General features: G+C 36.6%; 1 protein-coding gene across 2 annotated transcripts in view; it reads left to right on the forward strand.

The window, feature by feature from the left end:
• Positions 1-13115, forward strand: part of GRK4 (G protein-coupled receptor kinase 4) — a 37110-nt gene that overhangs the window by 615 nt on the left and 23380 nt on the right. For both annotated transcript variants that reach the window (XR_015286909.1, XM_086889500.1), the window contains exons 2-3: positions 9856-9942; positions 10587-10699. Coding sequence is in view for 1 of the 2 variants with exons in the window: in XM_086889500.1 (XP_086745626.1) it covers positions 9856-9942; positions 10587-10699 (200 nt within the window). In the remaining variant the exon portion in view is untranslated. The remainder of the gene's footprint in view (positions 1-9855; positions 9943-10586; positions 10700-13115) is intronic.

Genomic DNA, 13115 nt, shown 5'->3' on the forward strand with positions numbered 1-13115 from the left:
CCTGAGGCACCTGCCCTGCTCCTCCCGCGGGATCTGTTTGGAGTTATTGGCTTGTTGCTTTGCTCCTGAAAAAACACCCCTTTCTCCTTCCCCCTTGATTCTAATAGTGTTTTAACCGGATGTTTTAAAAGAGTCGTTAATATTTAGTTGTCTGTTTGTTTACAAATGTAAATGCATATAGATATAAACGATAAAGTGATATAAATCGTTTCTGGAAAAACCTTACACTCCATCTTGCTGAAATTCCTGCCTGGGAAAAACGTAGCTGTTGAATGCGACCTGTACTTTGCAGTCGAATGTTTTGTATTATCCTAATACAAAAGTATGCTATTTTGCATTAGATTAACACTTACAGTTTAACTGTCCAGAACACCTTGAGTTGAGGATTCCTCCCCCCAGCTAGCAAGCGTTTAGGGTAGATAATTAGTTTTAGTATAGCACATGGTTGCTGTTTAAAAAACATCCTGAACTAAGATTGTCCTACTGCTTTTTCGTGTATATAACTGTCCATTAAATGGCCACTTGAAAGTCTCCCTGGATTACCAGTGTACTTTGTGCAGAGTATATTTTTCAACCCTGAAATGTGCATATTCTTTTTGGATTGGATCCTGCTTGTCTTAATTGTGTTGAGAAGCCCCATTAGTTAAGCTGGAGCTGTTTAAAGTGAGTAAGAACAGTAGAATCTGCCTCTGTATGTTTTGCAAGTTCCTCCAACTCTAAATGGGTTTGGCACTTACGCCATATGTGTATCCAGTTAAATTTGCCTTAAGCAGCAAGAGAGGAAAATCAGCTTTTTGACTTTGAAGTGGGGTTTAAAAAACAGAACAGTGATCGCAGTTTTGGGCCATTTTCCAACCTTAGCTGAAGAGACCACCTCAAACTAGAGGACATGTTTTGGCTGGTTTCACTGACAGTAACATGTCTGTGGTGGTGCTGCCTGAATTTGGAATTTGCATTGAAGTGATCTGAGAAATGAAGGGAAAGTGGAATCTGGCTCAAAACTTTACTGTGCCCAAACCCTCACCACAAAGAGCGGAGTGGTAATCTGCAGAGGCTTTTAAGTGGCTGCTTAATGTTAGGCTGCCTCTTTAGTTAAGATTTCACTATGTTTAAAATCAATTATAGTGGTAGAACTAACCAAACAAGATATTTTAATGAACTAGATGAAATTCTGAGAGCAGCTAATGTGAAGATCAGTTCTACCTGACATGAAACTTAAAAAAGTAATGGTAAAAATCTGTTACTCTCTTTATACCTTCAATTGGCCTGGGCTCTGTTGTGTAAATGTGTGCAAAAACTGCGCATTCTGGCTTTGAAACTCTAGAACTCCATTGATAATTGGTAGAAGGTCTTTTACCTTTTCAGGTATCAATCCCTGTGCATGGGGTACTTTTTATGTCACATTTTTCAAAATACTCATTGATATGAGATTATTTTCTCTGCATTACATGCTCTGGCTGGTCTGGGAATGTCTGGTTTACTCCATCTGTCAAGACCATTCTATAAAATCCCTGTCCCAGCTCTATTCTTACGTGCCTGATAGACTGCAAGGCAATGGAATTTGCAAAGTTAGTGTGTGAGGTAGATGTTTTAATATATTCCTTGCTAAAAGGGCCCAACAAGTGGGACAGAAGAGCAGACTTTCAAGTTACTTTCCTTCCCACATTTATATTATGACACTCTATAGTGTATGGAGAAGTGGGATAGCATGGAAAAGTGCAGAATTATTTCTTATGGAAGAAAGTAAAATCCAAAGCTAATATACAATAGCAGCTTTACTTATTTTCATGTATAGGCTTTAGCCACGTCCAGTGGGTGGGTGAGAGGTGTTCACCTGGATAAACTTATCAGTTGTACAGGCAAATAAAATAACAATGTAAACTACTCTGCTCTTATTCTTTGTGGTGCATGTCAAAACAAATCAATGAGGCTTGCATGGGTCAGTCAAACTTGAGATTCTTTTCTGATAAAGATGAGAGTAGTACATGGTTGTACCCTTGAACGCATCTTACAAAGTCTTTTAACCCCAGAGATATGTAATTTTCATTTTGTAAATATAGAAGCAATAAAATATGTGTACCTGTCCACTTCTGGTGAAATAGTATGGCAGGTGGCTAATGGGAATTCAGAAATTCCCAATAAATAACACCAAATTGTACCTGAGCACATAAACCAGATTTAACAATCAAAATCATCATCCCAGACTTGTGCACAAAGTTTTCCTCTGAATTTTAGGTACTCTAATAGTTTTGGATATGAATGTTGTTAGGATGTGAATATCATTTTGGGTTTTACATTTGTAGGTGTGCAGTATCAGCACACCTTGAACAGCGAGGTTCATGTCTACCGTTTAAATCTGATCTGATACATAGAAAGTAAGTTTGATCTATGTTATTAGAGAGCAAGGAACTCAGATAAAATTGATCTTTTCTTGCTACTTTCTTCTCCCACACAATAAAAATAAAATACTATTGCTGTCTGTAATTCCATTTTTCAGGTCATATGAAACCCCAGCTTCCACCCAGCCTCAAAACTTTAAATTTTGTCTCTAAGAGGATATTTATAGTTTTCAATAAAACACCATTTTAATAGAAGCCTGTCTCTTTTCATTAAAGACTTGTAATGTCTTTGTAGCAACTGCAATACTTCTTCAGGTTAAGAAGGGAAGCCATCAGGATTCCTTATATTTTTTTAAAGCCACTTGGTAAATGATCAAATGCCAGTTCTTTTTACATGTGGGTATTAATGATAACATAATATATGATTCTTGAATGTACCTACAACTAGAAGATGATATGATGGCACAAAGTATCCTTTGGTACTTCATGGAGTATAGATTTAGGAGTCAGGAGCTGTACTCAGTTTTTCTTTCCTTGTCCAGTTTTTCAGTTGACTTCTTGTGCTGAAAGGTGACCTGTCCATGGAGGAATTTGCCTTCAGATGAAAACTGCAGTTCAACTGTAGTGCAAGGTGTTTTGGGATTCCCTGTCCCAGTTCCCTGGGTTAAGTGGCCCTTTGTGTCGATCCTGCTCTTTCCTCTTGTGTGTACATTATGTTTTGAGAGAAACTTGTACATGGGAAAGAAAAAGGGAAAACTTCCTCTTATGGTGAACCCAATGGTGGAACAAGCACAGGTGACTCAGTAGAAAAACAAGTGATTATAAAGCAAACTCAAAGTTGATCTTACAAGTGCTGAAGTGCAGGAACTGAGATAAACCAGGTAAGTGATAGTGATGTATGAAATGAGATTGTAAGCTCTCACACCAGCTAGTCCATGTTCTCCTTACTCATATTTGTGTGAAAAGTGCAACAATATGTTTTCAAGTTGTGTATAAGAGCAGAGAAATTAATACATTCATTTTTTCCCAGCAGAAAAATATTTTAAATTTGTTTCACTTGAATGACATTGAAGAATTTGTCCCATAAATGGAGAGAAATAATAAATATGAACAAAGTTATTTATTCATATTTCATATGAACAAAACAAAAAAAAAATCTCCCCTCCCCAATTTTTATTTTATATTCACTTTTCTCTGTATATCTTCTGTTTTTATTTCAGTCACTCTCAGTAAATCCTTTGAGTATATGTAAGCCCCAAATTCATTTCAGCATCCCACACATAGTCTGTGATGTTGGGAAGGAAAGAAATGAATCCATGTGTGTTTTAAAGTGCTTAGGAATCTTTCTTTTTTCATTGCCTAAAGTAATAGTCTCAAAAAAATACACCCAAAGGGTAGATGCATCGTTCCTTTGAAGTCAGTGACAGTTTACTCCAGGTGAGGATCTATGCCAAGAGTACATTTTAAACATACCTGGTCCATTTGCATCCACTTTAAAATTTATTTATACTGCTATGGCAGGAGTAGTTTGGGAATGAGAGTTGGCTCTGCTGTTAGGCATAGAATATCCTCTGTTTCATGATTGATTTTGGCTAAATTAAGGTCATGCCTCAAATAAATAATCCCCCAGCTCTGGGTTGTATGGTTCTAGCCTGTGGTTGCAAGAATGGGTGAGGTAGTTTCCAGCTGGATCCATGAACCAATCTAGGCTATGTGGGTTTTTGAGGTGGTTTTTATCCTTATGTTGCTGGATGTTTTGGGTTTGGGGTTTTCTTCCCAAAATTAGTTTTCAGATGGATCAGTAGGCTCCTGCAGATTTGATAATTGCTAGGTGCAGTCCAAAGATGGATTTAGAAGGAAGGAACCTTTCAGCAGAATGTGATCACAGCTTGGCTTAAGTGAATCCTTTAAGATACTTGTTCCAGGATAATTGTCTTAATGATGTATTCTTCACTGAAAATAAGCAGTCCACTCAAATAGTGAGTTTTATCTGTCTGGGCTTGAAAGCAATTGGAATAATTCTGCAAGCAAAACAAATCCTACTTTTGCTTGCAGTATAAGGTAATATTCCAGTATAGTGTTGATGATACAAGGAAGGTATCCTATTTTGTGTGTATTTGTAACTAGGAACGTAATTCTGTGGAGATTGCTCGGATCACTGTAGTTTGGCTATTGAACTGAACTAAATTCTTTAATTATTTTGAGGGTAGGACATATGGGACAGCAAGGCAGACTCATAGCCAGAATGTCCACCACCAGCAAATATGAAATTTAACAGGAGAGTGCTGAGAGTTTTTGTAGTTGCTTTCAATTGATGTCAGTTCTTCCCTCATTTGCCTCCTATGTTCTATTGCACTCTTATTGCATTGTGCTTTAAATTGCTGTAAACTCATTGTGGCAGGAAACATGTCTTCCTGTGTTTGTACAGAATTATGCACAATGCCTGCCTTTTTGTCCTTTATTTAATGAACTGTAAGGAGAATGCATGTGGGTAAGTTGGAATCTTAAATAATTACATTTACTAAATAAACACAACACTAGAGGTCTAGTAACTGATACATGCTGCTGCTTTGCTTATTTTAAATGTGGCAATTACAAATTTCACAATCAGCTTAAATCAATTTTACTTCTTTAATATTTGTTGCATTCTTAGTGTACTATCATTCTAAAAAGTGTACTGTCATGCTTGTTTGTTGACTGTAAAATTGCAGCGTTCTTAGTGTTTTTTTCCCCTTGTAAACCCTGTTCATTGGCTGGTTATAGATGTCTCAAAATGTATACAGAGATGTTACAATGTTTGCAAAAACAGATAAATAAATTTTAGTTCAGATCAGTTACATTTAGTTGAGTTGATACAAGCTTTCCATTCCACACTTAATTGGTGAAGTGCAGAGACTGGGCACAGTGTGTGCACTGGCATTCCTACATGTGCACATGATCACCCGGGCTGGATAGAGAGCCCATGTGAAGAACCAGTTGTTCGAGTGGTTATAGCTGTGGGAACAATAAATGATTGTGCACATAAACAAACGGCACAAATGTTCACGTAGAGAGCTGGGCTTTTAACTGCTGCAGTGTTACTGCTTTGACAGTCAGATGAGCAAGAGCATTCGAGTATTACCTTGCTGAAGTCCAACTTCATGTACTTGAATCCAGGAGTGTGGGGACTATTATCTTATAAATGCAGTAACAATCTGTAATCTATAGATATCTTTTGTTTATTTATTGTACTACTTGCATTTTTGCTTCTGTTTGCATTCAGAAGTACCTTGGCCTTTGTAATGCTGGTGAGTTAGGTGCTAACCTTGTGCCAAAACCTGAATTTTCAGCCAGGTGATTGTCATGAGTTTACTAAGAACAGTTTGTATTTATCATATCTCTGGGGAAAAAGCCCCAAACCTTTCTCCATAGAAAAGTGTTGCCACTCTGTTTAATGTAGTTGTTAAGCTGTGCCCAGGGTTGAGTTGATACAAGCTTGTATTTTGTCAAAATACAACTTGATACAAAAAATACATCTGACCTGCAGAATGGATTATCTTGTTGTGAACCCCCACAGCAGTACCTTATGAGCTGTCTCCAGACCTGGAAGCATGACAGCCTTCCCTGAGTGATGGTATGAGCTTGTCATCTAGTCTGAACTTGGTGCTATTCCAGAGATGAAGTATTAATTGCACACTGTTTTGTGTCTTGAAGGTGGATCTTGCACAACAGAGGCATAAAATGGAAATTTGTTACTCAATGGGCAGTGTTTATAAATGTATGTATAGCATAAGACCATAGTTAAACAGGAATGTTTTGATTTTTTTTTAGTGGAAGGTTTTAATCCTTTTTGTGAGTAGTATGAAGGAAAATGTGTCTGGAACTAGAAGATTTTGAATTCATGTGAGTATTAAATCTATTAGGAAACTTGCCTGCAATTGCCTCTGCTGTGGGAAATATTTTAAAACAGTGTATGTACTCAGCTTAATTTCATGTGTCTAAGTGTAGATGATGTAAAGCTCCTGCATCAGTTGTTTTGCATTTTTCCTTGAACCAAGTGATTTGATTTGTACACTAAAGGCGTGTTGTAGGTTGCCATCTTGTTGCAGTCTTAGGCTTTCAAAGCTTATCTGGGTGTGGTCTAGTATGAATTTCTCAGCTGGTATCTGACAATCTGGTTTGTGGAATCAGTTTTGCAAGAATGAAGTTGTAGCAATCGTGCACACCAATGCTACAGAGCTGTGCGCTGCTCAGCCTCCCAGTGCTTCTGAGCCTCAGATACACAGTGCTTGCCCCGCACAGACAGGAAAGCTGGGGCACAGAGGTCCCCAAAAAACTCCATGCCAGAATCTCAGTGTCAGTGTAGTAGCCAGTAAAGTAGGATTCTGCATGACAGAATCCAAATTTTTTTACCTCAAGGAAAACTGACTTAATAATGTTTAGTGAGCATTGTGCTCACTGAAATGAGAGTCAGTCTGCAGATCAAATCTGCAAGGAAGATCTCTCTGGCTCTGAGAACTGCATCTGAGGACTTAAAACATATTCTTATTTCTTGACATAGTTTGCAGCCACAGCAATTTCATTTTTTGCAATTAGTTGTGGTTTTACTGATGAATAAGCCAATTGCATTGCCTTACATAAATTTTTCAAATATTTCTTTGAAGATTAAAAAAGAGTTGAAATAAAACATCTAAATGTTTTGCCTATACTATATGCTGGCACAGTGATCTAACGGAATTTAGTATGTATCTTTTTAAGATGCAAAAATAGGAAAAGAGTTAAAATTGTTGAAATTGTAACTCTAAGAAGTAATTGGTGGGGAAGGAAAAGTTAAGGTTCTTTAGTACCTGAAAATGTAATTGAAGTTTCTCCTCACTGTAATGGTGTATTGCTGCATCTACTCTTCTCTTTGTACAAGATGCATCGCTTCAAGCTGGACATTGCTTTTAGTCCTGATTCCATCTGAAGGAGGCAAAAGCAGTAACTCATGTGAGCCACAGAGGTCAACCAGAAAGCACCTTAACCTAATGGCTTCTGGCTCTTCTGTAGGTAGAAGAGTTTTATCTGAAGTGTTTTAGAATGAGATTCAGAATAGAAGCTCTGAAATCAATATTAAGACACTTTCAAACCACAATTGTTATAATTTGATTTGATACTTCTTTTAAACTGCCTCAGAAATGGAAAAGGATTTTGCAATTAAGGAATAACATGACAAACAAATTGGCCTCCTGCCATAACTTTTACCAGAAATGACTCTTTACATTACTGGGACCTACAGACTTCTACAGTGCATTTGCTGTAAATACAAGAACATTCAGTTCAGAGAAAAGTGAGAGCACGTTGATTTAGTGGATACTGCTAAACCACTGATTCTTGTGTATCATTAATAACTTATATGTAGCCTTTATTGACTTCTGTAGGATGGTGAATTCAGTTGCATTCTAGCATGTGTTCTCTTTTTGTAAAATGAAGTTCATAATGGTCACATCGTAAGTTACTGGCCAAATATTGGGCAAAATATATCACTTTTTGTGTTGGACTTGAAGTAAAATGCATTAGTGATCCTTTCCTTTTTTTGGATGGGGATGGGATGGGTTTTTCCTTTGACAGTGCTTCAGAACATGGTATTCTTGATATATATCACAGTTCATTTTATATTTTCCAAACAGCATTGTGATATGAATTTGAGGTCAGTTTATCATTCTTGATCAGTACTGATTGCATAGTGTCATGCACAGTTGAGTCTTTCTGGGTAGTTTCTAATAGAAGACTTTTAACTTCTGTGGACCTTGCAGCTTAGTGTATTTTTCAGTTACATAGCTAAACCTGACACTTCTATCCATTATTTTTCATGATCACATAATCTATACCCAAGCCTTGTTATTCAGTATATATGTGTAGGCTATCAATGTAAATATTCCTTTATTTTTTTTGTGTTCAGTTCTCTTAGAAGGGCTCTATGCTTTGTGAGATTTGATTTTCTTTAAGCATATATTCAACTTCTTTTAAAGATCAAAAATATTTTGTTAACATAGAAACAGGTTGTTTTAATGATGCTGGTATTTACAGCCTCTAATACTAAATACTCTAAATACTAACTTATTAGTTTTGGTACTGCTTGAAATATGGGATGGGAGGTAGATTCCATATTTTGTGTTCTGAAACTTTATGGAAGGCAAAAGACCTGCAAAATGATTATTGGAAAATGAAGTGCAGAAGAAGTTTGGGTTTATTTAGAGAGTAGGTGTCAGTTCAAAGAATGTCCACAAGCCAACATTTATAGGTGTTTTATTCCTTATTGTTTTATCTTTCTAGGGATATTAGAGTTGAGCATGTTTTGTTGCAGCAGCACAGTACAAAGTCAATATTCCTGTTAGCAAGGATCATGTAAATTTGGTATGAGCTAAGGTACACTAAGCTGGGACTGGTCTAACTGTGTTGGTGGAATGGCTCAAGAAGCTGTATGTTAAAGAGGGTCTTTAAAAAAATAGGTATTTTGTTATTCTGAAGATGTTAGTTCCTTTCACCCTAATGATTTAATTCTGAAAGGGTTTGGTACCCTTTGCTGCTTAGTTTCTATTCACACTACATTGGGTAACTCCCTTCCTTTTTCTCCCATTGTGGTTAGCAGTACGTACTGCTTTGGTATGGTGAGAAAGCTTCTGTGCAGATTTTCTGCTGCTCTGTCATGTGGAAATGCATCTGATCATATCACTTAGTAAAATCTTTTAAAATATTTTGGATCTGAAAGTGTGTGTACATGTTCCTGTCTATCTCTGCTTTTTTGAAAAATATGCAGAACTTCTGTAAATGAAATTGGCCAAGGTAATGTGCTGAAAGTCCAATGTAACATAGAAAATGTAGCACAGATATGTTTTTTTAGAAACAGAGAAAAATACTGTGGTAGTTTTTTTTAATTGATGCTAATTCAATATTAGTGCTGTGAAATCTGAAGCATTGAAAATATCTAAATTTTACAATAGCTAAGTTCTTCCTGGTATCCTTGTGTGGTCTAGAGTAAACAGTGTGTATTTGAGCTATGCCCTCTCATTTATTAGTGGGGTCTACTCTTACTACTATTACTGCCCTTAAAGAGAGAATATTTATGTACAACTTTATTATCCAAAAATGTATTTAAGAACTTTGTTCTTGGTATTTTGTTACTCAACTTTATTTTCTTCCATTCTTTACCATGGTTGAGAGATAATTCTCAAAATTATTTTTTGTTTCATCTTTAATGTTCCAGTTTTGTTTGTGATTTTCATAATACCTAAATATTTGTCTTTTCTCTGGAGAGATATTCTACATACACAGCCAAAATGTGAAATATTTGTCTTGGAAAAGACTTTACATGAAGCATGAAAAAAATGCATAAAAGTTCTTCTGTATCACATTTGCTATTGGTTTGGATATCATTGTAGATGGATTTCTTTCTAGGCATGAAAAGTAGTCTGACACATCTGTGTAGAACTGACCTAGGTTTATGCTGTTAATGTTATGTTCAATTTTTCTCAATTTTATTCATATTTTCTTCTAGGCAAACGGAGTGGGCGTAGTAAAAAATGGAAAGAGATGCTGAAGTTGCCCCCTGTCAGTCACTGTGAGGGTATTCGGTGCTCCATCGGTGAGTCCTGAAAATCCTCTCCTTTGAATGAGAAGGGTAACAGTTTGGTGCTGTTAATGGAAAGGACTCTGTATTGCTTCTAAATGCTAAATAACAAAAAAATAAAACTATTACACTTCTAATATGATGGAGAACTTCGGAGAAAATAAAATTTATTAGAGGATTAAACAATGTATCACAGCTCCTTGTTTGTTTAAGGAAACTGTTCCTAAAGAATAGATTTACAAAACTTTGAATTAGAAAAAGGACTCTCATTTTAAATTGACGCTAATATATTTTACATTTTTCCTTAGTGTCTTCTAATAGATTTTATAACCTTTTGTATTCGTTCTTTCCAAACAATCTTGTTTGCTTTGGTATTACTGTTTCACAGTGTGGTTGCTTTCTGCACCCTAACCCAAATTAACTTTAAACGTATAGTTCAGTGTGTTTTTAGTAAATGGGATAGTCAATAGAACACAAATGTGACTGAAGAGTGTTTCACTATTCTTTGGCATCATTGCATATTTATGTTATCTTTGATAAATATGTTAATGTAAAATCTTCATGTTTTAGTGGTGTTTTTCTGACCTCAGATGGGAGTAATGATTATCCTACTATAAAAATAAAAATAAATAAAGATATTTATTTTTTTTTTTTCCCAGAAAGAGACTATAACCAGCTTTGTGACAAACAGCCAATAGGAAGACTTCTCTTCAGACAGTTCTGTGATTCCAGACCAGATTTGAAAAGATGCATTGAATTTCTGGATGCAGTGGTAAGCAGTGAGAAATGGATTATGGCTATAGTAGACAGTTGCTTATATATTCTTGTATGTAAATATCTTATTTTTATGTTGGTTTTGCTGGGATAGAGTTAATTTTCTTCATTGTAGCTCATTTTGTGCTGTATTTTGGATTTTAGACCATGATAATGTTGATAACAACATGATAACAAGGATGTTTAAGTTCTTGCTGAATAGTGATTACACAGTGTCAAAGTCTTTGTGCTCCTCATGATGCCCTAAAAGTGAGGAGGCTGATGGTGTGCAAGAAGTTCAGAGCAGACACAGCCAGGACAGCTGAACCCAAGGGATATCCCATACCATATGGTGCTGTGCTCAGTAATAAAAGCTGGGGGAAAGAAAGAGGAAGGGGGGAAGTTACAATTTGCCAGATAGGCGTTATCCATGAGAATGAAGCCCTGCTTTCCTGGAAATGGCCAAATATCTCCCTACCAATGGGAAGAAATGAATGAATTTCTTACTTTGCTTTGCTTGTAACTGCAGCTTCATCAAACTGTCTTTATTTCAAACTGTAAGATTTCTCACTTCTGACCTTCTGGTTTTTAGTGGGGGGAAGTGAGTGCCTGTGTGGGGCTTAGCTGCCTGCTGTGGTTAAGACACAACCATTTTATTAATTATCTCTATACACCTGTTTCCTAATGCTGTGTACTTGAAAATGTAGTGTGGTCTAGTCTTTGCTGACTGTAAAGCTGTAACTTCTGATGGATGTCAAAAAACTGTCTCTGCTACTTAATAGAAAATGTTTGGTGTTTACTATAAAGTTTCTGCCATCTTGGTATAGTCAGAGCTACAGAAATGGGCATGATGGGAGAGAGAGAAGCAATTTTAGGAAGACATGCTGCTTGGTATGAGCCTGAAAAGATGTCTGTATTATGAATATTACTTGCTATACTCAGGCTTCAAAATGTTATAAACATATACTTTAAAATGTTGCAACTTGCATGAAAGCCTTAGGCTACACAGCATGTGCTAATTAAAAACCATACAATGGAGATGGAAATTTAGAGAACCATCTATGGAAGGAGAAAAACCAATTTTTTTGAGACCAAGGGAAAAAGGTCTTGATATATTTACATCTTGATATCTAATGCTGAAGAACAAGGGAAGGAAGGAAGTGTGCCCACAGCTATATTTCGCAAAAAATCTTCAGTCCAAAACCCTCTTGTGGAGGGGGAGAGTAATGAGAAGATTAGGCAGGCATCCCTTAAGAGGAGAGAATAACAGCTCAGAGCTTTTGATTCTTTGTCCCTCACAGTTAATCCAAGAACAATATGATACAGTCTCAAATTGAGATTGCTGCTGAAAGAACAGGTTTTCTCATTGCAGCCATTTTTGTTCTTACACACAGAGAACAAATGACCAAAGGAGACAGAAGTAGGGTAGTGCTGCTGCTTGCATGCATCCCAAAGTACGATATTGGATTGCAAGATGGCTCTGGAAGAGGCAGGGTGTAAGGAATGTACACGGGATTATTTCTGTGCCTCCCATTTCACTGTAACTTCCTTTCTCCGTGGGAGTAAAAACTGAGACACTAGATCAGCTGAAAAGGAATTTGAGTGTCAAATAAATGGAATTATTTACATTTGTCAATGAATCTGTGTGCTATTGGGCTTACTCCCCACTTTTGTGACTCCCAGGAGCTGTTTGAGCACCAAATTCCAGAGACTAGATTGACAGTTGGAGACGGAACAGATTGAATGGAAATCCAGAACAGTGAAGCTTTCTTGCTGAAGTGAATATAAACCAGAGCCCTTAATGAGTGCCATGCACTGACAACTGTGGATGTACCCTTAATGGTTACAACTTCTGTACACATTTTAGTCCTCATGTCTTAGATAAGCAGTAGCAGAATCTTTGGCAGCACAAAAGAGAATGAATCTTAGGCGTGACTGTAAAGCAGGTGTGTCCTTGCTCTACAGATGTCATTTTCGGGTAAAACTCTCTAAGAAGTAACTTTTTCACTAACTGAAAAATTTGAATTGTTTTGAAATATGTAACCTATAATGTTGTGTGGATTGCAACACTTCTGTGAATTAACGAAGAGTGGCATAGCTGAGATAATCTGATGTAAGGAATGATTTCACAATTTACTTTTATTTATTTGTTGTTTAACTTCCATTTAAAAAATCAGGGTGAAGAATTATTCTTGGGAATCACTGAAACAAGATAGCCTTTATTTAGTGACTCTCAGAATCTGAAATTAGCATCCTGTCTTGATCAAGGGTGTGAGATAAAATACCTACCATCTCTTACAGGTGGTTCTTGAGTTAGCCTGATTCCCTTTTGTGGACTGGACTTCAACACTGGACTTCAGCAAGCTTGTTCTTTTGGGAGTTGAGGGGTTTTTTTGTTGATATTCTTTGTAAGGCAATACAAAGAAGAAAATACA

The sequence above is a fragment of the Cyanistes caeruleus genome, chromosome 5, assembly GCF_971803275.1.
Source record: "Cyanistes caeruleus chromosome 5, bCyaCae1.hap1.1, whole genome shotgun sequence".
NCBI classification, from domain to species: Eukaryota; Metazoa; Chordata; class Aves; order Passeriformes; family Paridae; genus Cyanistes; species Cyanistes caeruleus.